We start from the raw sequence: 27,351 nt of genomic DNA on the forward strand, positions 1-27,351 counted from the left end.
AGAGAGCAGACGATGTATGGGCACGGGCTGGGTACCCTGGTGTTACCATAATTAACACTGCCCACGACGGAGCACCATTCAACAATTGCAGAGCAGCAGTATGGAAAGCGCTATGAGTGCTTTACCCAGACACTTCCGATATGGGGGCTATAATGAGTCAAAAAATGAAGGAGTCAGAAGATCTGTTAATTTATATCCAGAATTTCCAAGACGCGTGGCTGCTCGAAACGCATGAATCTTGGACAAAATCCATACCTGTGTTTTACCACATGTTATGCCAAGGGTTACCAGAGCCTGTACAAAAACAGTTTAAGAAATTGTTAGGAGTTGAGGCTAAACCTTGGGCCGAAATACAGTTCACTATTGCACATTACTGTAGATTGTTGCAAGAAAAGAATTGGAAAAAGGAGGCGACTCGGAAAGGTGAGGAAGCAAAGCTAGTGCAAAAGAAATTATCCAAGTACGCTCTCGAAGGAGCCATGCTAACTAGCCCAGCTGAACAGAACGCATAAAAGGTGACTATCCCACAACAGAATAACCAGGGTTTCGTAGGACAAATCCCAAGGGGAAGGGGATTTAGAGGAAGAGGATGGCAGAGTAATCAGGGAGGTTTCCAAGGGAATCAAGGAGGTTTTCAAAATGTGCAAAGGGGCAATACAGATATAACGAACAGACAAGTAGTCAAACCACTGCTGGTGTGTTGGCTGTGTGGAATGACAGGGCACCTGGTGCGCTCGTGCAGAAGCCAAGGTGCATGGCAAAATAGCCAAGGAATGGGAGCAGGTACGGCAAATTCACCTGTGATCCCACCACAGGGCAGCGTACAGAATTACACAGTGCAGCAGCAAGCACCAGGTATGCAGCAGGGTGTGCAGCAGGGGGTTCAACCCCCAGCATGGGGAATTTGCCACAAGGGCAATTTCAACAGGCACCACCGCAAATGTCACAGGGCACAAACTCTGCTAGGGGAAGAAACCCCGGGAATGGAGAAAATCCACAAGTATACAGTGGACAGAATTTATACATGAACTAGAACAGCTCACTGGGAACCCTGATGTCCTCTATCCTATCAGTGACACTAGACCCTAATAGGGAACCTAGGGTGAATGTCACCATAGGGGGTAAAGAATATTCCTTCTTAGTTGACACGGGGGCAACATGCTCGTGCATACGAGAAGGCAAGTTTTTCTTGTCCGGCGAGGCTATAGATACTCAGAGTTTTACAGGTGATCACAGCCGAGTTCCCTTTACAGATGCACTCCCAATCTCCATAGGGGAGTGGGAAATTAATGTACCTTTGTTGTATTCACATCAGACCCCAGTAAACATTTTGGGTCGAGATTTAATGACACAATTGAATATGACCATCTCATTTACAGAGGAGGGCATAGTATGCTCTACTCCGGGAATGCATTATTTGTACATGTGCGATATGATCAGAGCCTACTCAGGACACAGAGCCATGAGAGCTATAACGCTGGACCCTGAGGTTTTCGCAAATGGCATACGTGTACTTATGGCTGGATTACCAGGCCTTGCAGACAAGGTCAGGAGAACCCCTGACAAATTTCTATTCAGGCTGAGAATACCAATGTATGAAGAGGAGGGACACATATTTCCCTTGATGATACATGCTGCAGCAGTGCGAGGTAGGATAGCATTAGTTGAAAGCTACGATGATGAATGCAGACAATGGGGTGCGATTATCGCCATTGAAGAAGGGTATCGAGTAACTGACGTCACCGATGATGATCTGTTTGAAGAACTACCAGACTCAGAAGAGACAAGAGTGGAGGTGAGTCTCATATTTTGTGTAAAAATGATCAAAAGAGAAGTGCCCCAGCGAATGATGTTGGCACTGATACGTCCAGAATACTTTGATGACGACATGGCCCAGGTGCCTGTCTCAGTATGGACCACAGGACCTTATGACGTAGGCCTCCTGAAGGGGGTGGGAGAAGTGAAAATTAAGCTGAAACCAGGAGCAATTTTACCAAGAGCACGACAATATACCATGTCCAGGGAGGCGGATGAAGGAATCGCGAAGACCATTTCCGCCATGACGGACCAGGGCATTTTAGTGACGTCAGAGTCACCCTGTAATACAGTGATTTATCCTGTCAAGAAATCAAAGGGAGGGTCTTGGCGTTTAATCCAAGGTTTAAGAGCATTAAACCATATTGTTGAAGCCGAGTTCTTCTACAATTTTATGTAATATACCTGTCGAAGCAAAATATTTCACTGTGATTGACTTGAAAAATTCCTTTTTCTCAATCCCATTGCACTGTGATTCACAAGATCTGATGTCGTTCACATTCAGACAAATGCGTCTGAAAAGCACGAGTTTGCCACAGGCGTACTGTGAGTCCCCGTCCATATTTAGCAGAGTCCTGCAGATGGACCTGAGCAATATTGGAGTAGAAAGTGTTGTCTTGCAGTATGTGGGTGACATTCTAATCTGCAGCACAACGTAAAAACAATGCAGGAGCGAATCTGTCCTGCTACTGACTATACTGGCTGAGAAAGGCTATAAGGTTGACAAGGAAAAACTGCAATAATGTCAACAGGAGGCGCTGTACATAGGCCAGTTAAGGGGAAAAAGGTAACCCCAGAAAGGGCTGAAGCCATCATGAACACGGCAAAGCCACTCACGGTAAAGCAAATGCAGAGTTTTTTAGGTCTACGCAATTATGTTAGAGCATGGGTCTTCGATTACAGCTCGTATACCAAGCCCTTGCTCCAGGCCCTAAAGAAGGCCCAGATGACAAAGGAAAAGATTGAATGGACCGAGGCAATGGAAAAGGGGGTTACGGAACTCAAGAGAGCAATTTGCACAGCTCCAGTTCTCGCGATTCCTAATTAAGCAATATAACCCTCGCGTCGGGGGCATTACCGACTCAGGTAATGCCCCGGGGCCCATAGGTAAGGCCCCAGGCACAGCGAGGGCCTTACCGAAGGCCCCGGGGCATTACCTGAGTCGGTAATGCCCCCGACGCGAGGCTTATATTGCTATTAGTACCCCGGCCCGCAAAAATTACGTGACCGGGGCACTAAAAGCTTTTTTTTTGTCCCGAAACGCTGCAGCATTTAGGGAGAAAAAAAAATTAAAAAATGCCCACCGCCATGGAAAGGGAAAACGGTGTCCATTTTCCCTTTCCATGGCGGCCTTCGGGAGCGGACGTGCTGGAAACACGAGTGTTCCCAGCATGTCCGCTCCCGAAAAAGAATCAAAGAGAAGGTAAGTGGGGTTGGGAGGGTGGGAGTGGGATGGGGGGGAGAAAAAAAAATGTACCTGCGTCCCCGGCGAGGGACGAGGGAAGCCTCCAACCGTGTGGAGGCGCGGAGCGGGGGTGGCCCCGCTTCGAGCCTCCTCATTGGCTGAGGGGCTGCCACACCCCCGCCGGGAACAATGGCTGTGGAATCCCGGCTGAGGTATTCCCGGCCGGGTAACAACCCGGTGAGAGCCAATCAGAATGTGTGTTACATTCTGCTTGGCTCTCGCCGGGTACTAATTATGCAGAGGAATTCTACCTATTCTCACACACGAATGGCATGGTTATGACGGCAGTGCTCGCTCAAAGAACCTCATTGGGCTACAAGCCCCTAGCGTATTACAGTGGGAATCTGGACCCAGTAATGAGAGGCCAGTTCCCATGCGAACAAAGCTTAGCTGAAGCGCGTTCGCCATAGAGAAAGTGACAACCATCGTAATGGGATGTTCTATGACGTTATACATCGAGCACTCATTATTTGCCATTTTAGAGAAACCAAAGGTTACGCTGACATCGCAAAGAGCTTCTGCCTATGAGGTGATTATATCTAATCCATCAATCAAAATAGTTTGATGTAAAACAGTAAACCCAGCTACGTTCATAGCCGAGCCAGTCATTGAAGGAGAACGGATACATGACTGTGCAAACTACGAAGAATTCCATGATAAAATCCCAAGGGTGAAAGAAAATGCCCTGGCAGGAGGAGAGATCATTTTCATTGACGCTTCTTTGAGAATCGACCAAGAAGACGGACACAGGTACACAGGCGTTGCTGTGATGAAACACATAGCAAACGGAGAATTTCGAGTACTCATCAGTGCACGAATAACATCTCATTACTCAGCACAGGCTGCACAGTTATTGGCGTTGATACTCGCCATTGAGAATCACGCAGACCAGGAAGTAATGGTGTACAGTGATTCCGCCTATGTGATATCCACAGTGCACGCAGGCCTAGCACGCTGGAAAAGGAGGGGCTACCTCCGAGCAGACGGCACGCCAGTGCAGCATGCAGCCTTATTGGACAGGCTGATCAAGGCACTACAGCTCCCAGTGGGCATAGCGGTCGTGAAATGCGCCGCCAATACTCACGGGACAGATTTTGTGTCACGCAGAAATCACGCAGCAGACACGGAAGCCAAGCGTATGGCATCCAAGAGTGAGCCGATCATGGAAGTGGAAGTGGCGTACACTCAGGAAAGAATGATGGTAGCACGAACCACACAAGAAGCCTATAGTAATATGGGGCAGGTACAACTAATGGAGCTACAAGGGGAGGCACCACAAGATGAAAAGAACCTTTGGAAACGTTGAGGATGTTCTTTAAACCCCTCTGACGGATTGTGGTGGCAAGACAGCAGTGGTAAACTAAAAATAGCATTGTAGCAATTACATTACTCATTACATATGTCAAAAGAGAATCTAGCAGCAACGCTCGCAGAAGGCCGAATTTAGCTGCGCATGTTGCATTCTTTATGATGAACTGAATAATTTGCCAACAATTCACCGTTGGGCTCACATTAAAACTAGTGAGAGGAATAATCCCCCGGCCAAATGGACCTTTTCAGCACTTGCATGTCGATTACCTCAACATGATCCAAGTGTGTAACGGATACAGGTACTTAATTGTACTGGTGTGTCCATTCTCTAGATGGATAGAAGCAGGTCCTTGTACACACCCAGACTCAACCTGTGCGGCCAAATTCCTGGTGAGGGAAGTGTTCCCTAGATGGGGGGTGTGTGAGGTGATGAGGTCAGACAACGGGGCTAATTTTGTTAACTCAGTCTTTGAGCAGATCAGCTTGTTGCTTGGTATAAAGCACAAGTTCTCGTCGGCGTATCATCCAGAAGGTAATGGGATTTGTGAGTAGCTCAATGGCTTGTTAAAGGAAAGGATAGCCAAACTGAAGCTTACTCTAAAGAAGGGAGGGTTGCACTGCCTTCCACTGGCATTGTCTGCTCTTCGGAACCAACCAACCAGGCTCCGACCATCATCTTACGCTGCACGAGATAGTCACAGGAAGGAGAATGAATATCCCCCTTACCACACGAGATAGAGCTAGATGTGATGCCCAGCCAACCCGAGAGGTCCTGGAAACCGAATTGTCAAAGTACCTGAACTGTATGACATCCAGCCTTACTGTAATTTCAGACCAGCTGCAGCGGTGACGAAAAGGGTGCAGCACAGCACAAAGCATTGCAGAAGACTCTGCAACAGAGTCTCAAGGTCTTTGTGTACCACTCGTTTTCCTTGGAGACGCAGTTCTAATCAAGAACCACATGAGGAAAATGTGGGACGAGCCGAGATTCAATGGTCCTTTCATCGTGGAAGATTGTACTCCATCAGCAGTAAAATTGCAGGGCAGGAGAGCATGGATGTTTCTCAATGACATTAAGCCCTACATCGGAGAAAGCCCTCAAGCTGCACCCCACTGCAAAGAAACTGCAGACAATGGGGAAGAACCACAGCACGTGCAGACAAGATCCATGACGAGGAAGAAGGATGCATGAGCAGCAAAGCCAAGACAAAGAACCCGTTTGCAAGTTGTGGCTTAAACTGGAGAGTTCCTCTAAGCAAAAAAGGGGATAAGGGCATAACTGACAGTCTATGCATCTCAGTTGTAGGGTGAAGAAGACAATAGCACATCTAAGCCACAACACGTTTGTTGACACGAACTTGTAAATCAATCACACTGAAGCGTCGGTGAAAACAAGACTCAAATAGATTGTGATCAAAGACTTTCGCCTAAAGAGCTAAACACAGCATCCCGACACATCAAAGAGAAAGTCATCACTTTGCAGCATTTATGGTGTCACCTCACAGAAATATCACAAGGGATGTTCTGTCCTGTTTTCAATTAGTGCTAGAGACATATCCGTCACTTGTAGGGAGAGCACCAGTGTCACAGACTTTATCCAAGATCCTGCCAACAAGAAAGTAATCTGGCAACTACTTGCCATCATCGCAGAGGCCTTCATTTCCCTGCCCGAATACAAGGATAAGGGCACAAATGCTTCCACCACAGGTAATTATAGATGAACTCATCAATAAACTCTTCTTTCCCATCATAGAAGAGTGCCCAGCTAATGTCGGAAGAACCACAGACACGTTGACTTTTATTAGAAATCCAGCAAACTCTGAACATTTGGGTCAACTGTGGACTAAACTACCTATTAGCAATCCACGCAGCAGGAAAATGCAGAGACTGTTCACGTCAAGGGAAAGGCCTATGATCCAGAACCTAGCAAGCAGGACAAATGTCCCTGTCACCCGAGGACAGCCGACTGGCGCACAACGTCCTGTTTCGCCTAGTCACTGACTTTCCAGAAATGGTGGGAAGGCCTGCAGAGGTTGACGACCTCACATCCATCAGAGATCCAGCTAACGTTGCCTATCTGGGAATGCTCCTCCATGGAATAATGCTCCAAGTGGAGCTGTCCAACCTTCAGAGAGATTATATGAGGAGATTCCAGTGAACTTTCCGCCGAGGGACAGATCGAGAGGACAGAGACAAGAACTTCACCTTTTATTTTTTTTGATTAACTGCCATTTTTACATTTTTACATTAAACAGGTTTCAGCATGTCCTCAGGACTGAAGCAGATTCGGGGGGTGGACTGGGAACTCACCTATTTTGAATATGCACAATGAATGTGACTCGCCAAAGGTGTTAGTCTAATCTATTTTACATGGTCTAGCAAGGGAACTGTATCCCATATCCAGAGACAATCGTCACCCACAAGAGGGGGACACTTGCGAAGCACCAGACACTTTTAAGATACACACTTTTCTAGAAACAATAATGGAGTCAGTGAAAAAGAAAAAAACATTGATATTTGTTATGATTGAAATGGGGGCCCAGAACAGTAACGTAGTCATCCCACCAGCAGAGGGGCGTCCCCGTTTCCCTGGAAGGAAATGCTGCCACCTGTCATACCGCTCGATTAAATGTATATGCATGGTGATTATCATCGTCTTTCTGTCATTAACAATCAGGACTCCATTCTTAATTGGTGCATGAAACGGTCCAATTGCAGTGCACCCACCGGATGGTGTACGCATGAGTCCCACAAAAGCGCCTAGACCCTATATAGTTATTCCAGTTCCAAGAAAATCGGATGGTAAGGTAAATGAACTAAAATTGAAAGTAATTAGCAGTGATACACACACACTTGAGTTAACAAATGAAGAGAAAAGCTGGAGACAGGGTCAGCACGGAACGAATGAAAACATAGCACTGACCACTACACGCACCCACCCACTAGACGCACGCGAACTAGGGCAAGTGTCAATGGCTGCAGATCCTCAAGCTAAGGCAGCAGAGAGCACAAGCCTGCCTACCGAACAATCAGCCCCAGAAAACAATGAGAGACCAAAAGAAATCAAGTGAAAGGCCGACTAATGCAGACATAGCAAAAACCCTCGAGAATACAGAAGCGGCTATGAGAGAAGTCACTGCAAGGACACAAATTTTGATAGATCATTTATTCCCGTTCATAGCTAGAGCGAACAAATTACATGAGGAATTGAAAACTAAGCCCACAGAGACTGTATCGACAAACACACAAGTTCCAACCCAAGGGACAAGCATCAGACTTACCATACAGCCATATACAGGACCAGTGTCAGGCTGGATAACATGGGCACTCGCACGCAGAAAAGAAAAGATGCATGAGGACCAGGAAAAAGCAGACAGAATCGTGTCCACTCAAATGGCACAGATTAAAAGGTTCACACCATGGACTGAAATGCCTGAGAGTCCTCCAACACGAGAAAGTCACACAGACGCGTTTAGAGATGTAGTTATAGCTAACTACAGAAAGACATTAAGAATCAAGAGGAGCCCACATGAAGATAACAATGAATTGAACGATTACCTGGACAGCACAGCACATCTGGGGAACAACATTTGGTAGCAACACATGAAAGAAGTTGGGAGAAGGAAATCAGAAGGAGTGTGTGCACTCCTACCGTACAGGATGGGGAAATCCAAGACCTTTGTGGCTGCAGAAATCGATGTCCCGACAGCACGCTGTTTGTCACACGTAGCAATGTGCAACACCAGAGGACAATTTATGGGAAAAGATGCCTCACTGATATGGGCAACTGAAACAGCATATCCCGATGAAGATGACTATATCCAGGACAGTAAGACAAGAAACAGAGCTCATACTAGGAATCATGTGATCAGGTATGAAAAGCCAGAAGTGAAAGGAGCAGGAACAAGATGGAAAATTAACCTGAGACTGAACGTCCAAGGAAAAACTCCTGAAGAAGCACAAATCTGGAAAAATAGAGGCCAAATGCAGATTTGGGGAACAGTGTTTTCACCAGACGGATGGGAAGAAGGAGTAGTGATATGCCGAGCCTGGATGGACCTTGGAGCCTGCAAGGAAGCAGTAGAAAACTCACAAAAACTGTGCAAACCTCTATGGCCAAAGTTGGTAAAGTTACTAACCTGGGTCGAAGGCAGAGGAGGACCATTGCAGATAGTGCCACTGGAAAGCCCAAAATTGTGCTTCAGGAACAATGGCACGAGGAAGATGGGAGAGAATCAGAATCTTTGAAGCTCCAGGTATAACTCACGGAACCGCAGTAATTATGGACCATTACTGGGCGTGTGGATCCAAAGCATATATAAGGCTGCAGAGAAACTGGGGAGGCAAATGCACAATAGTGAATGTCCACGTTCCTGCACTAGTGATCCCAAAAAGTGACCTGAATATAGAGAGTTTTCCGAAAGCAGATGCCCACCTGAGGAAAAGGAGATCTGCAGAACTAGTATCCCGAATGAAGAGAGAAAACTACTTTTCTGCCAAATCAGAAGAGGCATTCCATGCAATCCCGTATGAACACAGGCTGTTCAGCCTCACCTCATCAGTGTTCACAACGATCCTCATGCCATGGATCCAAGTTGGAGTGAATACCAAATGGTTGCAGATAACCAGATGGGAGTTATTGCAGACCGTCAACACTACCATAAAAGGATTAAACGCGATTAAAGAAGAACTAAGAGCAATCCGATTGATGACTCTACAGAACAGATATGTACTTGACATGATTACTGCGATGGATGGAGGTGTTTGTACAAAAATCGGAGAATCGTATTGCACATTTATACCTTCGCATGACGAGGAAAATGGAACCTTAACAGAAGCCATACGTATGCTGACAAACCTACAGAACCAGATGATCGATGAAACTGAAGAGGTTGATGATGACAGCTGGTTTGGAACTCTATTCTCATGGGTCCCACAATGGATGGCCAACGCATTCAAGTTCCTGGGAGCCCTGCTAGTGATGATACTACTAGGATTTTGTGTTATCAAGATAATCATCACACAATGCCAGAAAAGTGCGAAGAAAGCCATTGGGGTGAATATCATGATTGACGTCGAACCAGGATGGAAGCCGAGAGACCTGACAGATGAAGAAATAAGAGACTTTGTGAAGGCCAGCGAATTTGCACCAGAAGGAACAAACTTTGTGTATCCCAGAAGACGTAGACATTATGAAGGAAAATTGATCTATTGCAGCCCAAATGGACAGTGTCAGCTTATGACCTGGAACAAAGACGAACATGTAAAAACAGCAGGAAGCCTGAAAGGAGTGATAAAAATATGGACTCCAAAGAAACACACATTGGATTGGATGCAGAAGAACCAAGTAAGAGTAATCCAAAGCAGGAAGTAGAAGTGGTTGATAAACTGACCAGAAGGGTGTGTGTAGAGGAGGTCCCAAATATGGCCTGCACTCCAGCCACCCATTTTGAGATACCAGAAGCATACTCGCCAAGATATGTGACGTATAAGAACCAAATAAACCAACAGAGAGCCACAGTGGGGCTCTGTCCAGTACCCATCAGAAGGACTTGTATACCTATTGAAGCGCCAATAACCACACAACCATGGGCTGCAAGGTACCCATTAAGACAACCATACCAGAAGCTGATGCGAAATGAAGACCACTTACAAACTGTCCCGGTAGAGACCCAAAGGGCCCTCATTGAAGGCAAATGGTGATGACACATTGGCCCGGAGAGACGGTTCAGGTGAACGAAATGATGATCAAAAGATTACACTTTACGATGAGATGATATGAATATGGATGTAACGGACATAGAAGAAGGGACGATATTGAAATATAAAGAAACGTAACCATTGAAAACAGGATGAAAATATGTAACTGGCTAAATGCCTGCTTGCAATGCTTAGTAGAAGGATAGAGCGGCAAGCGCCAACTATATATCTACCTCAAGCAACACATTATACAAGTGCGACTCCATTTTACAAAAGCAGAATTAAGCCTAGGATGATAGAGGACGAACAGGCCAGGATTCATAAACTAGCTCAAAGTCAGACAAAAGAGTGGAATCGAAACTCAGCAAGAAGCAGCTCATGGCTAGGAATTCGAGGTCAACTCAAGGAAGGAAGGAGAGCAGCAACTTCGAAGAATCCAAACTTAAGAGCATAGAAGCATGCCGCGTGAAGGTCAAGATAAGGAGGCCTAGACAGGTGGCGAGGCCGAACAAAGAATCAAATACACAAATAGAGGGAAAATGAAGCCGATTCACGGTGAACAGACACGTGACCAGCCTGGCACGGAGAGGTGCCCACATCTGATGTCATCTAAACCCAGAGGCTGCCATAACTTTTCCGGATAAGAAGCTACAGTTCGAGGCCACTCTCAGCCAACTAATTGACACACAGGCCTAAGGGTATTGATTGATGGAAGGGAGGCAGGGTGAATCTTGGGCCATCCCGCAACTGGGCGACCATTCTGCATGCTGCTAATTAAAGTGGAGATTTATGCCTAAGGGTGTAACCCACCCAATCACAATGGACCATGTTATCTAGGGTCCCATAGCGAATAGGACCAATGAGATGTCGTACTTTTAGTGAAGTCTATCACGTGTGTTGTAGAGGGATGGGCATAGTTATCCAATCCCCACACTCTGTTACCATATACAGATATAGTACCTATACTTAAGTTACCTTTTCCACCAATAGAATTGCATGTCAAACTTATGAGTTTTACACGTCAATGATGACGAGAATTTGCTATAAAAGTTACTGTTTGCATGAAGAATTGGGAAGTTGAAGCGAGACAGGCGATCGCAGCTCTGATGATTTCCATTTGTTTCCCCGTTTTTTGTACTTGTCATTAAACAGATTTCCCTTTGCCAAACAGTTGACTTATCCTTATGGATTGGTGTTGGAGTAAGAGAATCCTGCACCCCATCCTCCTCAAGGTGCAGCTATCTCAACTTAAGGTGCCGGAGGGCGAGCTCTGAATCTCATGGGCCCGTTCAGAGGTCGCTCCGCCCTCCAGTACACAAGACTTGCTCCTCTTCCACCTGGATGATGGCAATGCCCTCCCGGAACACTTTTCGGTGACCACAATGGCACCCCTTAGATGTGTTCTACATGCTGCAGCACGAGTCATGAAAGGCGTATGCAAAATCGACCACGTTACCCTCATTGAACTGCACTGGCTCCTGCTGAAAGCCTGTTTCCCCTTCAGATCCTGTTGCATCATCTACCAGGCTGTCACCCTGAAGTCCCCAAGCTACCTCGCTGAGAAACTCAGCATCTCTGGAGGCCTACGAGGCACCAGAAGTAAGGACATGTGCTGATATGAACTCTGCCGCTGCAGGAAGGAAAGAACCAGAAGTCAGGTCTTCTCTGGCTACGCCCCAAGACTCTGAAACCTCCTCTCATCAATGCCAGACTTGCACCATCACTTCTAGAGTTCAGGAAAGAGCGCAAGACCTTCCTCTTCAGCGAATGGCGGCTCCAAAACCCCTAGGTCCAAACACCCTCCTCTCCCCACCTGACCTGAGACTGGACAACCTGCCCCCTCTGGTCCCACGCCTGGTTGCCTGCAGATACCTTGCTGCTTAATTTCCCACCATCCCACTCCCCCATCGTTAACGAGCCGCTCCCTTTGATTGATCCCATGCAACAAGCTTCCCTCGACATGTACTTCCCACTCTGTTGCTTCCCGAAGCTAGATCCATTCTCAGTGAATACCCTAATAATAACAGTAACAATGTACACCTATGGGAGGGGGCGGGAGCGCGACGTATAAGAATCATCCATAACGTAGTGTGTTTGCATTTGTATTTATTTAAGGGCAAGGTGTTATTTCAAACAGAAGAGGGTGTTCAATGACGCATAGCAGGTGGTGAAGGGTGGATGCAGACTGCATACACCAGGGACAAGGACTGGAGGGCATTGGCAGGCAGTGGACAGTATTTGGACATGACATAGAATGGTACTGAGTGCAGAATGCAGTAGAGGTGGTTTGAGGGGTTAGTTTGGAAAGGAGGTTGGAGGGGTTGGAGGTGCTCCTTCCCTCGATAGTAGCTGGAGTCTGAGTCTCATTTTGAAGAGTTCAAGTGAAACGATGACTTCGATGACCAGGGGGGAGAAGATTCCATTGGAGTGGGGCAAGTAGCGAAAAGGAGCAAAAGTGAGAGGAGGAAATGGAGTGGGATGCTCTGATAGGTTATGAAGAGACGAGGAGTGGAGAGTTCGAGAGGGAGAGTACAGTGAGACGCATTCAGCAAGGTAGTGGGGTGCACAATGATGGATAGATTTATGGTAAGTAGTAGCAGCAGATGAAAGAGAGATATTTTGAATGGAGGGGCCACCAGAATAGCAAAAGTACGTAGAAGTGGAGGAACATCCAGGAACATCATTGCAAAGTTGAGGACTTTGTTGTGGTGAGCACAAGCGTAGAGGACTAGACCAAGAAGCTGAGCGGACGAGTAGACGACTCAACCAAGAAGCAGACTTGCGCAGAAGTCCATGGTGCAGGTTTCTGAGCACAAGAGTAGAGGACTAGACCAGGAAGCTGAGCACAAGCATAGAGGACTAGACCAAGAAGCTGAGCACACGAGTAGAGAACTTGACCAAGAAGCTGAGCACAAAAGTAAAGGCCTAGACCAAGAAGCCAGCTTGCGCGGAATTCCAGAGTCCAGTTTGCTGAGCACAAGAGTAGAGGACTAGACCAAGAAGCTGAGCACAAGCGTAGAGGACTAGACAAAGAAGCTGAGCTCAAGAGTATAGGACTAGACCAAGACGCTGAGCACAAGAGTAGAGGACTAGACCCAGAAGCCGGCTTGCACAGAATTCCAGAGTGCAGTTTGCTGAGTACAAGAGTAGAGGACTAGACCAAGAAGCTGAGCACAAGTGTAGAGGACTAGACCAAGAAGCTGAGCACAAGAGTAGAGGACTAGACCAAGAAGCTGAGCACAAGCGTGGAGGACTAGACCAAGATGCTGAGCACAAGAGTAGAGGACTAGACCAAGAAGCTGAGCCCAAGATTATAGGACTAGACCAAGATGCTGAGCACAAGAGTTGAGGACTAGACCAAGAAGCCAGCTTGCATAGAAGTCCAGTGTCCAGTTTGCTGAGCAAAAGAGTATAGAACTAGACCAAGACGCCAGTCTGCACAGAATTTGAGAGTCCAGTTTGCTGAGCACACGTGTAGAGTACTAGAGGACTAGACCAAGAAGCCAGCTGGCACAGAATTCCAGAGTCCAGTTTGCTGAGCACATGAGTAGAGGACAAGACCAAGAGGCTGAGCACAAGAGTAGCGGACTAGACCAAGAAGCTGAGCACAAGAGTAGAGGACTAGACCAAGAAGTCGGCATGCACAGAATTCCAGAGTCCAGTTTGCTGAGCACAAGAGTAGAGGACTAGACCAAGAAGCTGAGCACACAAGTAGAGAACTTGACCAAGAAGCTGAGCACAACAGTAAAGGACTAGACCAAGAAGCCAGCTTCCGCAGAATTCCAGAGTCCAGTTTGCTGAGCACAAGAGTAGAGGACTAGACCAAGAAGCTGAGCACAAGTGTAGGGGACTAGACCAAGAAGCTGAGCCCAAGAGTATAGGACTAGACCAAGACGCTGAGCACAAGAGTAGAGGACTAGACCAAGACTCCGGCTTGAACAGAATACCAGAGTGCAGTTTGCTGAGTACTAGAGCAGAGGACTACACTAGGAAGCTGAGCACAAGAGTAGAGGACTAGGCCCAGAAGCTGAACACAAGAATAGAGGACTAGACCAAGAAGCTGAGCACAAGAGTAGAGGACTAGACCAAGATGCTGAGCACAAGAGTAGAGGACTAGACCAAGAAGCTGAGCCCAAGAGTATAGGACTAGACCAAGACGCTGAGCACAAGAGTAGAGGACTAGACCAAGAAGCTGAGCACAAGAGTATAGGACTAGACCAAGAAGCCGGTCTGCACAGAATTCGAGAGTCCAGTTTGCTGAGGACACGTGTAGAGTACTAGACCAAGAAGCTGAGCACAAGATTAGAGGACTAGACCAAGAAGCTGAGCACACAAGTAGAGGACTAGACCAAGACGCTGAGCACAAGAGTAGAGGACTAGAGCAAGAAGCTGAGCACAAGAGTTGAGGACTAGACCAAGAAACCGGGTTGTATAGAATTCCAGAGTTCAGTTTGCTGAGCACACAAGTAGAGGACTGGACCAAGAAGCCAGCTTGCACAGAATTCCAGAGTCCAGTTTGCTGAGCACAACAGTAGAAGACTCGACCAAGAAGCTGAGAACAAGAGTAGAGGACTAGACCAAGAAGCTGAGCACAAGAGTTGAGGACTAGACCAAGAAACCGGCTTGAACAGAACTCCAGAGTCCAGTTTGCTGAGCAGACGATTAGAGGATTGGACCAATAAGCCAGCTTGCACAGAATTCCAGAGTCCAGTTTGCTGAGCACAAGAGTAGAGGACTAGACCAAGAAGCTGAGCATAAGAGTAGAGGGCTAGACCAAGAAGCTAAGCACAAGAGTAGATGACTAGACCAAGAAGCCGGCTTGCACAGAAGTCCAGAGTCCATTTTGCTGAGCACAAGAGTAGAAGACTAGACCAAGAAGCTGAGCACAAGAGTAGAGGGCTAGACCAAGAAGCTGAGCACAAGAGTAGAGGACTAGACCAAGAAGCCAGCTTGCATAGAAGTCCAGAGTCCAGTTTGCTGAGCACAAGAGAATAGGACTAGACCAAGAAGCCGGTCTGCACAGAATTCGAGAGTCCAGTTTGCTGAGCACACGTGTAGAGTACTAGACCAAGAAAGTGAGCACAAGATTAGAAGACTAGACCAAGAAGCTGAGCACCCAAGTAGAGGTCTAGATCAAGAAGCCAGCTTGCGCAGAAGTCCAGCGTCCAGTTTGCTGAGCACAAGAGTAGAGGACTAGACCAAGAAACCGGCTTGCACAGAATTCCAGAGTCCAGTTTGCTGAGCACAAGAGTAGAGGACTAGACGAAGAAGCCAGCTTGCACAGAATTCCAGAGTCCAGTTTGCTGAGCACAAGAGTAGAGGGCTAGACCAAGAAGCTGAGCACAAGAGTAGAGGGCTAGACGAAGAAGCTGAGCACAAGAGTATAGGACTAGACCAAATGGCCAGCTTGCACAGAAGTCCAGAGTCCAGTTTGCTGAGCAGAAGAATAGAGGCCACTGTTTCAGTTGTCTGGTGCATCTGGTGTGGGCAGACCTGTCCTATGCTCAGGAGATTGGCTTTGGCTGCAATGGCAGTGACCCTAAAGTACAGGTCACTGTCAAAGAGGACACCACGGCTGTGAGGCATGGGTGAGAGAGTGAGCATGTTAGGTGGGAAAGAGAGGGGAGAGTGGGTTGAGGTTGTGCTTTGAGGCAGGAAAAAGGTGTTTGAGGAGTTGGGCATTTGGCAGCGTACCGCCATCTAGTGGTGGATGGAGGTTAGGCAGTTGGTTATGCTTTCAGAGAGTGTAGGTGTGAAGGTGAGAAAGGAGAACAAGATCTAAAAATAGGCAATAGTTAAAGCACAGGAAGAAATCCACTTGCTGAGGGAGGATATACATGTGGTGAATAGATGCGGGTCCAGGACGGATTCTTGAGAAACGCTGATTGCAAGGAGTGTCAGGGAGAACGTATTGGAGTCCCCTGAGAAGGAGAAGGAGTGTTTGGAGACCCAGCAGGACACCCAGCCAAGAATAGTATCCAAGAAGCTAGAGAAGGAAAGAGTTTGAAGGAGGGAGGGATGATCCGCCATGTCAAAGGTCGCAGAAAGTTCCAGAAGCAGGAAAATGGGGAGATGTAAGAGTGGTGGGCAGTGGCAGGAGCACTGGCGCCATGGATGAGTGCAGTTAATGGAATGTTTGTACCCGAGTCCTGATTGGAGGGGAGGTCAGTAAGCACTACCCCGAGGTAGCTACCCATGTAGTTGAAGACAACGCTCTGAGGATTTTGGAGTGGTTGGGAAGGAGGGAGACAATTCTGTAGAATGAGAGGTCTGTGGGCAGTAGTGAGTTAGATAGTAAGAAGGATGGGAACAAAAGAGTTGAATCGAGATGTGCTCAACATAAAATCAGAAAGGGACGGGGGTGCTGATGGTGTGTCCTTGCTAATCATGAGACCGGCGCCTTTTCTGGAGAGACGAGAGGAGTGAGTGCAAGAGGCAAAATCAGTGTGAAGGTCATACCAGGTGGGCGATGTCAAGGAGGGGGGGTCCAGGTCTCAGTGATATACATCACCGAGAGTTCTGGGTGATGGGAATCAAAAGGGTTGCAGAGAGAGTGGGTCACCCAGACACCCAGGGGGATGTCAGTAAGGGGGAAGATGTAGAGGAGGTAGTTTGTATAGTAGATGGAGGGAGGCGGCTAGAGGAGATGAGGCTGCAGTGTGTGGCATGTGGGATTGAGGAGTGGCAGTGTGACGTTTGGGGCCATCCATTTGAGAGAGAAGGCACTCGAGTGATTCATAGAATCGCGGCATGAGAGAGAGCAGGCTCTCAAGTGATTTATAGAACTGCTCCATGGAGGGAGCAGGCACTCAAGCGATTTATAGAACTGCTTGATGGGAGCGAGCAGGCTCTCAAGTGATTTATAGAACTGCTTCATGGAGAGAGCAGACTCTCAAGTGATTTATAGAACCGCTCCATTGAGGGAGCAGGCACTCAAGTGATTTATAGAACTGCTCGATGGGAGCAAGCAGGCTCTCAAGTGATTTATAGAACCACTCCATGGAGAGAGCAGGCTCTAAAGTGATTTATAGAACTGCTCGATGGGAGCGAGAAGTCTCTCAAGTGATTTATAGAACTGCTCCACGGAGAGAGCAGGCTCTCAAGTTATTTATAGAACCGCTCCATGGAGGGAGCAGGCACTCAAGTGATTTATAGAACTGCTCGATGGGAGTGAGTAGGCTCTCAAGTGATTTATAGAACCGCTCCATGGAGAGAGCAGGCTCTCAAGTGATTTATGGAACCACTCCATGGAGGGAGCAGGCACTCAAGTGATTTATAGAACTGCTTGATGGGAGCGAGCAGGCTCTCAAGTGATTTATAGAACCACTCCATGTGGAGAGCAGGCTCTCAAGTGATTTATAGAACCACTCCGTGGAGGGAGCAGGCTCTCAAGTGATTTATTTATAGAACCGCTCCATGGGGAGAGCAGACTCTCAAGTCATTTATAGAACCGCTCCACGGGAGAGAGCAGGCACTCACATGATTTATAGAACCACTCCATGGGAGAGAGCAGGCACTCACGTGATTTATAGAACCGCTCGATGGGAGAGACGAGACACTCGACTGATTTAAAGAACCGCTCCATGGGCGAGAGCAGGCTCTCGTATTTTATAGAACCGCTCCATGGGAGAGACAGGGCACTCAAGTGATTTATAGAACCGCTCGATGGGAGGAGCAGGCTCTCAAGTGATTTATAGAACCGCTCCATGGGAGAGACAGGGCACTCGAGTGATTTATAGAGACCAGAGGGATCAGTGGGAGAGAGTGTGATTTGTAGAAGAACCTCATGTGAAGAGAAGCAGAGAGACTGATTTATATAAACTACCACCCCTGCAGCTGGGTGGGGACAGGGAGGGATTCATATAAACACACGCATGAGAGGGGAAGTGGGGCAATGAATGAAAAGGTAAGGGGTGCCTGAGGCAAGTCAAAGAACGTGAGAAAGAGGGATGGGGGGGTCTTGCAGTTTCCACACATGTGCACGCGCTGGTGAGCCTGGCACCTACCTATGACCAGGCGCTCCATCTTCTGCTCTGTGCCGGGGGCTTTGCTCTGCAGGTCCTGTAGATCATGGGCAGCCAGATCGAAGAGATCCAGGTAATCCTCCACGGGGTATGGGCTGGAGAATCCGTCCCTCAGCCGGATTATTCCTGCAAAAACGAGAGCCTCAGAATCAGATCCCAGGGAAGACAGACCTCTGAAATCTCAAGCACAGGGGGGACCTACAAGGTGGGGTGTCTAGGGGTGGCGGGGGAGAAAGCAAGGCAGCCCAGGGCACAAAGGTTGCCTGTGAAGTGCAGGCAACTCAATGGTTGAGTGCTCACTACATCTTCTGCCACCAGCATCCTTTCACCATTGGCCATGAAGATGAGTGTCTGTGCACTTCAGCTTATTGGAAGGAGAGGGGGTAACTCACATTTCATCAGCTTGCACGGGGATTTACCCCTAAATATTCTGCTGGGCTACGTGGAAAACACAGAGAGACTAGCTGAACACATGGCCGTGACAAAACAATTTCACTCAGTAGCAATTCCCATATTAGGAGTGGGATAACATCTTATTGTGGACAGAAGGCGTACCCGGGGAGAAAAGTCTTCCAAGCACTATAACTAAACGTATGCCTGAACCTCGCTCTGAGGCGTTTCAATTCTAAAGGTAAACAGAGAAAAGTAGGGAGTATATGGCCAGGTGGGCTGAAGACAGGTCAACTTATCCACAGCAGGACGTCAAGACTTGTCCTTGGCCTCAAGCCCAGGACCGTATCTCTCCAGCTCTGAAATCCCTTCACTGGCTCCCAGTGGCAGCAAGTATCAAGTTCAAGACCCTCTGCATTGTCCACAAGGCTTTCTGGGGCCTGGGACCACACTACCTCCAACTCTCTCTTCCTAAATATCTGCCTTCTCAAGCTCTCCACTCCAACTATCTGAGGGTCAGCCGTTTTCCAAGCAACAAGTTGGTGGTAGATCTCTTTCTTCGGCTGGGGCCTCCCTCTGGAACAGCCTCCCTGCCCCCCTGAAACTTGAGCAGAACCTAATTTCCTTAGCAGACGCGAGGAGACTGACAGCAGACCATTTTAGGTAAGCCCCTCTCGCCCAAACATGTGATTTCAATGCAGGGGATCAGCACTGTGCGCCCGTACATGTCTGTAATTGTGAAATTTGTAACCACGAACGGATGATTTTTAAATCAAACGTCGGAAGAGCCTTTCCGTGCAATAGTAGTCATCATTAACGCATCGTAGCAAGGAGCGCGAACTGCTTAGCCAGCAGCACGCGTCCACTATGAGTAGGATACACGGCAGTATTTCGGCATTAAACACGCTGCTCGGACATAGAACATTAATAAGAAATAAGTTAGCTGCTCTCTCGTGACATAGACTCCCGTCAATTCTAAATATTTTCCTTTTTCTAGGAGGGATTAAACCCGTAAAATGATGTGTGAATAGTATTTCTTGAATCACCCAAATTGAAACCATGACTGGGTAAGTCTACCTAGAGGATTGCCAAAGGTGAATACTTCATCTAAACTACAACAAGCAGTGATTATATTCATAACTAACCAGTGTGTACGGTTAGTTATGAATATACTCCCAAACACTGGGGGTCCACCAGGAGCCATGTGAAGAGACCAAACACTGGGAGACCACCAGGAGTCATGTGAAGAGACCAAACACTGGGGGTCCACCAGGAGCCATGTAAAGAGACCAAACACTGGGAGACCACCAGGAGCCATGTGAAGAAACCAAACACTGGGGGTCCACCAGGAGCCATGTGAAGAGACCAAACACTAGGAGACCACCAGGAGCCATGTGAAGAGACCAAACACTGGGGGTCCACCAGGAGCCATGTGAAGAGACCAACCACTGGGACACCACCAGGAGCCATGTGAAGTGACCAAACACTGGGGGTCCACCAGGAGCCAAGTGAAGAGACCAAACACTGGGAGACCACCAGGAGTCATGTGAAGAGACCAAACACTGGGGGTCCACCAGGAGCCATGTGAAGAGACCAAACACTGGGAGACCACCCGGAGTCAAGTGAAGAGACCAAACACTGGGAGTCCACCAGGAGCCATGTGAAGAGACCAGACACTGGGGTCCACCAGGAGCCATGTGAAGAGACCAAACACTGGGGGTCCACAAGGATCCATGTGAAGAAACCAAACACTGGGGGTCCATCAGGAGCCATGTGAAGAGACCAAACACTGGGAGTCCACCAGGAGCCGTGTGAAGAGACACACTGGGAGTCCACCAGAAGACATGTGAAGAGACCAAACACTGGGAGACCATCCGGAGCCATGTGAAGAGACCAAACACTGGGAGTCCACCAGGAGCCATGTAAAGAGACCAAACACTGGGAGTCCACCAGGAGCCATGTGAAGAGACCAAACACTGGGAGACCACCCGGAGTCAAGTGAAGAGACCAAACACTGGGAGTCCACCAGGAGCCATGTGAAGAGACCAGACACTGGGGTCCACCAGGAGCCATGTGAAGAGACCAAACACTGGGGGTCCACAAGGATCCATGTGAAGAAACCAAACACTGGGGGTCCATCAGGAGCCATGTGAAGAGACCAAACACTGGGAGTCCACCAGGAGCCGTGTGAAGAGACACACTGGGAGTCCACCAGAAGACATGTGAAGAGACCAAACACTGGGAGACCATCCCGAGCCATGTGAAGAGACCAAACACTGGGAGTCCACCAGGAGCCATGTAAAGAGACCAAACACTGGGAGTCCACCAGGAGCCGTGTGAAGAGACCAAACCCTGGGAGACCACCAGGAGCCATGTGAAGAGACCAAGCACTGGGGGTCCACTAGGAGCCATGTGAAAAGACCAAACACTGGGGGTCCACCAGGAGCCATGTGAAGAGACCAAGCACTGGGGGTCCACCAGGAGCCATGTGAAGAGACCAAACACTGGGGGTCCACCAGGAGCCATGTGAGAGACCAAGAGAATCCTCAGTAACCACCCCCCCGCACCCCAGCAGTATACCATGAGTAAACCGTAAGCTATGGACACTGGCCTGAATCCCTTAATAAGAACCTGCGATGCAAGAAGTAGACACAATGTTGCACATGTCCCACATGAATCTGCAAGCTGCCCTCTCCTGTAGAGCCCCAATTATTTACCCCTGGCTGACCCGAACCTTATCTGGATACATCTCTGAGGAGGTTCTAAATGGATGAGAAAACCCCCAACATTCCTGTGATTGGTCGAATCTGGGAAGATACGCCTAACCAATGCTCGAGACCTCAAGTACCATGGCCACCCTGGACTCAAGCTGTGAATACATCATGAGTCTCGCACTACCCCTGGACTCCCAAAGTCTAGGTGGCGTGTAGATCCGCAGGGGATCCTCCTCTGACGATGGGGGGCTTCACAAGATGACACCTGCGGGCAAATGCTAGCATAAACAATATCCTAAACAAGACCACAACAACCTTAAAGAAATGAAACAGTCCCCAGCCAGACAAGAAGAGGGCAGCAGCGAGGGCGAGGGGAAGAACCCATTAGTTTAAGTCTGACAGGTGGCATGTGTAGAAGTGACGGGAGTAAAGGAAGCAAGGAAGCAAGGGCACTGAATGCCAAGTAGCCAGCATCCCCGTGCATGAGCTGGGAGGTAGCCAGGCTACAGCTGGTAGAAGGTCATGTCTCTAGGCACTGTAACAGGAAAGGGGAAGGAGCAGCCTAGAGGGCTTGGGTGGTCTCAGGATTGGATCCCTTGGGGTTTACAGATGAAGCGAGGGTGTCCCCAGAAGCCCAATTGAACTTTAAACCCAGCACCACCCCGGGCAGCTCTACAATGCAAAGGAGGACCAAGTAAGAAGGGGGCAAGTCCAGTGCCAGCTGGCCAGATCCACGCGTCGCTCCTTCTCAGCCAGCGTCGGGGAAGCTACCACAGTGCCACCCCAAGGTGCACTGGGAGCTCTGCGTGTGCCCTGCTCCCGCTGGGGAGCATCGCCCCAGAAATTCTCACTGGGCATGGGAGTATCTTTGTGAGGGGCAGTGGGAGAGAAGGAGGGGATACCTTCATGACCACGAGGCCCCAGGGCAGTGCTTAGAAGGTGAGACGTAGCATTACGGCGCCTGCATGCCCCTTGCAGAGGCAACCACCCTGTGTTTATGCGGGTTTCACAGAATAGCCTCTATGTGATCGTTCTTGGAAATCCCTAATGGAAAAGAGGAGTGAGGGGCCACAGCAGTCCCTGGATTCGGGGTGCACCTGTTAGACTCAAATGGGACCTACATATTTTGGGACTTTGACTTGCTTCCATACGCCTCATCATGTTCCTACAATGTAAAATGAGGCATGACTGCTCACCATCGCTGTACCATTGTAACATCAAACAGTGCACTGCTGGCTTTTTGCTTCTGAATCTTACCTCCTACTGAAGTGCTCATGCCTCTCATGTATGGCATTATCAACTTCTAGGCCCTGCCTTTCAGGGTTCACGCAGAGGAGGTAAAGCCGTCCTCAAGAAACACTTTGCCAGACAAACGCACATGTTGGGGGGGAGGGGGGGAGAGGGGGAGAGGAGGTAAGGGCGGTGTGGTTGGACAATGGTCATGTCAATGACACATCTCCCGCCCCCAACTCCCTGTACCTCTGTGGTGGGACGGGGCTGCGGCTTGAACACTATTGCACAGCAGGATGCGCCCCTTTGTTGTCATTTATAAGTACCATGTAGAAGAAACACATCAGGCGATGCCTCCCGGAACTATACTTGCATCCAATTATATCATATTCAGGACATCGGACAGTAATGAGGAGTGCTATGGGTCAGTTTAGAATTCTCATTAAATTTTTATTTTTTATTTTGAAAGATACATAACAAATTTAACATATTGACCCTCTGCTTTGTCCACAAGGCCTTCTGGGGCCTGGGGCCTCAATACTTTCAACTCTCTCCTAACTCTCTCTTCCTAAATATCTTCCTTCTCAGCTCTTCGCTCTTCCGCCTCCAACTCCCTCTGGCTTCTCCAAGCAACGAGTTGGGGGTAGATCTCTCTCCGCGGCAGGTGCCTCCCTCTGGAACAGCCTCCCTGCCTCCCTGAAACTTGAGGAGAACCATCTCTGGTTCCGGAAGCACCTCAAAACCTTCCTCTTTGCTTCTGCTTTCTCTCCTCCTCTCCCTTGCTGAACTCCTGGCTGATACTGAGACTCTACGGGTTACCTGTCCACCCATCTGATCTCGGGCAAAGGTCCCCTCCCCCACCAGCTGCACACCTGCACTGCCTGACAGGCAAACCCTGCACCTTTGGCCTGTTTCTGTATCTGCACAGTCCCCTACCAGCTCTTGACACTTGATGTCTGCACTTACCCATGCACTTGCCACAAGCTGGCCGCACTTTTTACCTATTGCTTTTATTTACTTTTACTGTTGACCGTATGTACTGCACTGCCCCCAAAGCTCCCACACGTTTCCCCCTCCCCCATCCCTTGTACTTGCGCGATCCCAATGTCACCTGGCCTAGTAGGATCGCTGTCTCTGTCTTCCCTCTGTTTCCCCTCCCTTGCCTCGTCGCGCCTCAAAACCCTTGTGTATAAACCCTTGTGTATAGGCGCGTTATAAATGCCATGTCATATCATAACGGTCACTCAATTCTTTATAAATTGCATTTCTAAAAACACATATTTCATACATATACATAGAAGCATATTCTGAACACATATTCAATGTGCAAAATACGCAGGGCATGTGTGTTCAAAATACGCTTATGGAAAAAAACGATCACTATCCATTTCCTGCACCAATTCTCCTGTATTTATTATATCAATCTACAAAAACTTCTGAGTTGTCAATTTTTTACAATCTTTTGTCACTATCCTGACTCATTGGTAGTTTTAAGGACGGTGCTCATGTTCCCCAGAGAAGCTTCTATCTACATTCAAAAACCCCCAAACCTCCCACTCACCAAACCTCTTCCTGGTCCACCAGTGCGGTTCCTTCAGGGGTGAGAAGAGCACATTGGGGTGCAACCGCAGTCGGTCATACAGGTCGGTGGTGCCACACTTAGGCTGGCCAATGATGTAGAAGTGGGGGAGGCAGCGCAGCCGCAGGTGCCGGTGGTCGCGCGGCACCAGGTATTTCCAGAAGACCTTGCGCAGGTGCTCAAAGACGCTGCGGAAGCGGGTGGAGTAAAGGGCGTAGGCGTTGGAGCTGTATGGGTCTGTGCTGATGTTCCCCCGGTACTCTTCATACCAGCACGGGTTCTGGCTGCTCGGGAGGAACCTTGCAGGGATGACGGAAAACATCTGCAGGGGAAACAGGAAGTGAACATACGTCATCAAACATGGCCAGTCCACCATCTAACAGGACAATCAAAAAGTGGTGGGTGGGAAAGGTAACCACTGGGAATTCCTCTGAGAAGCAAGTCCAGCCATCCTTTGCTTTGCACATTGGTGCCATTTTAGGAGGGGGCCAACCGTATGGGGGCATCCATGCTTGAACTGCTACGCCATGACCCCGCTGTACAACAAGCCATGCCCAACACCCATGACTACGTCACAGCCATCCTGTCACCCTCCAAATGTTTTGGGCAGAAGCTCTCATGAACTCCAGCCAGTACAGCAGTGGTGAGTGCTGATGTGACAGGATGACTATCCTTGGCCTATATGGACTAGAGCGCAACAGGAAGCGGCAGAGTGAGGGCTAATAGAACGTAAGCCTGTGTCTCAAGCACCAGGAATCAGCTAAAGCCCAGGCTTCGCACTCAAGTCCTGGCACCAGGAATCAGCTAAAGCCCAGGCTGCAGACACAAGTCCTGACACCAGGAATCAGCTAAAGCCCAGGCTGCGGACACAAGTCCTGACACCAGGAATCAGCTAAAGCCCAGGCTGCGGACACAAGTCCTGACACCAGGAATCAGCTAAAGCCCAGGCTGCGGACACAAGTCCTGACACCAGGAATCAGCTAAAGCCCAGGCTTCGCTCTCAAGTCCTGACACCAGGAATCAGCTAAAGCCCAGGCTGCGGACAGAAGTCCTGACACCAGGAATCAGCTAAAGCCCAAGCTTCGCAGAAATCAGCTAAAGCCCAAGCTTTGCATACAAGTCCTGACACCAGGAATCAGCTAAAGCCCAGGCTTCACACTCAAGTCCTGGCACCAGGAATCAGCTAAAGCCCAGGCTTCGCACACAAGTCCTGACACCAGGAATCAGCTAAAGCCCAGGCTGCGAACACAAGTCCTGACACCAGGAATCAGCTAAAGCCCAAGCTTCGCAGGAATCAGCTAAAGCCCAGCCTTCGCATACAAGTCCTGACACCAGGAATCAGCTAAAGCCCAGGCTTCGCACACAAGTCCTGACACCAGGAATCAGCTAAAGCCCAGGCTTCGCACACAAGTCCTGACACCAGGAATCAGCTAAAGCCCAGGCTTCGCGCACAGGTCCTGACACCAGGAATCAGCTAAAGCCCAGGCTGCAGACACAAGTCCTGACACCAGGAATCAGCTAAAGCCCAGGCTGCGGACACAAGTCCTGGCACCAGGAATCAGCTAAAGCCCAGGCTGCGGACACAAGTCCTGACACCAGGTATCAGCTAAAGCCCAGGCTGCGAACACAAGTCCTGACACCAGGAATCAGCTAAAGCCCAAGCTTCGCAGGAATCAGCTAAAGCCCAGCCTTCGCATACAAGTCCTGACACCAGGAATCAGCTAAAGCCCAGGCTTCGCACACAAGTCCTGACACCAGGAATCAGCTAAAGCCCAGGCTTCGCACACAAGTCCTGACACCAGGAATCAGCTAAAGCCCAGGCTTCGCGCACAAGTCCTGACACCAGGAATCAGCTAAAGCCCAGGCTGCAGACACAAGTCCTGACACCAGGAATCAGCTAAAGCCCAGGCTGCGGACACAAGTCCTGGCACCAGGAATCAGCTAAAGCCCAGGCTGCGGACAGAAGTCCTGACACCAGGAATCAGCTAAAGCCCAGGCTGCAGACACAAGTCCTGACACCAGGAATCAGCTAAAGCCCAGGCTGCGGACAGAAGTCCTAACACCAGGAATCAGCTAAAGCCCAGGCTGCAGACACAAGTCCTGACACCAGGAATCAGCTAAAGCCCAGGCTGCAGACAGAAGTCCTGACACCAGGAATCAGCTAAAGCCCAGGCTGCGGACAGAAGTCCTGACACCAGGAATCAGCTAAAGCCCAGGCTGCGGACAGAAGTCCTAACATCAGGAATCAGCTAAAGCCCAGGCTGCAGACACAAGTCCTGACACCAGGAATCAGCTAAAGCTCAGGCTGCGGACAGAAGTCCTGACACCAGGAATCAGCTAAAGCCCAGGCTGCGGACAGAAGTCCTGACACCAGGAATCAGCTAAAGCCCCGGCTGCAGACACAAGTCCTGACACCAGGAATCAGCTAAAGCTTAGGCTGCAGACACAAGTCCTGACACCAGGAATCAGCTAAAGCCCAGGCTTCGCACACAAGTCCTGACACCAGGAATCAGCTAAATCCCAGGCTACAGACACACGTCCTGACACCAGGAATCAGCTAAAGCCCAGGCTGCGGACACAAGTCCTGACACCAGGAATCAGCTAAAGCCCAGGCTGCGGACAGAAGTCCTGACACCAGGAATCAGCTAAAGCCCAGGCTGCAGACACAAGTCTTGACACCAGGAATCAGCTAAAGCCCAGGCTGCGGACACAAGTCCTGACACCAGGAATCAGCTAATGCCCAGGCTTCGCCCTCAAGTCCTGACACCAGGAATCAGCTAAAGCCCAGGCTTCGCGCTCAAGTCCTGACACCAAGAATCAGCTAAAGCCCAGGCTTTGCGCACAAGTCCTGACACCAGGAATCAGCTAAAGCCCAGGCTTCGCACACAAGTCCTGACACCAGGAATCAGCTAATGCCCAGGCTTCGCACACATGTCCTGACAACAGGAATCAGCGAATGCCCTGGCTTCGCAACACAAGTCCTGTTAGTATTTCAAACTCTGCCTTATCAGCAGGGACGCTAGGGGTCGCAGCTGCAACCCCTGCAGTCTCCCTTGCGACCCCTGCAGTTTCACTTCCTACCCCTGCAGTCTCCCTTGCTATCCCTGTTGTCTCCCTTGCTAC

At 49.1% G+C, this 27,351-nt stretch overlaps 1 protein-coding gene across 4 annotated transcripts in view; it reads right to left on the minus strand.

Moving 5' to 3' along the window:
* CHST15 (carbohydrate sulfotransferase 15) overlaps positions 1–27,351 on the minus strand; it is a 615,742-nt gene that overhangs the window by 184,045 nt on the left and 404,346 nt on the right. For all 4 annotated transcript variants that reach the window (XM_069612030.1, XM_069612031.1, XM_069612034.1 and 1 more), the window contains 2 exons: positions 24,211–24,550; positions 18,298–18,441 (listed from right to left, as the gene is read on the minus strand). In XM_069612030.1, coding sequence (XP_069468131.1) covers positions 18,298–18,441; positions 24,211–24,550 — 484 coding nt within the window. The remainder of the gene's footprint in view (positions 1–18,297; positions 18,442–24,210; positions 24,551–27,351) is intronic.

Source organism: Ambystoma mexicanum, chromosome 8, assembly GCF_040938575.1.
Source record: "Ambystoma mexicanum isolate Mex_15411 chromosome 8, UKY_AmexF1_1, whole genome shotgun sequence".
Taxonomy (NCBI): domain Eukaryota; kingdom Metazoa; phylum Chordata; class Amphibia; order Caudata; family Ambystomatidae; genus Ambystoma; species Ambystoma mexicanum.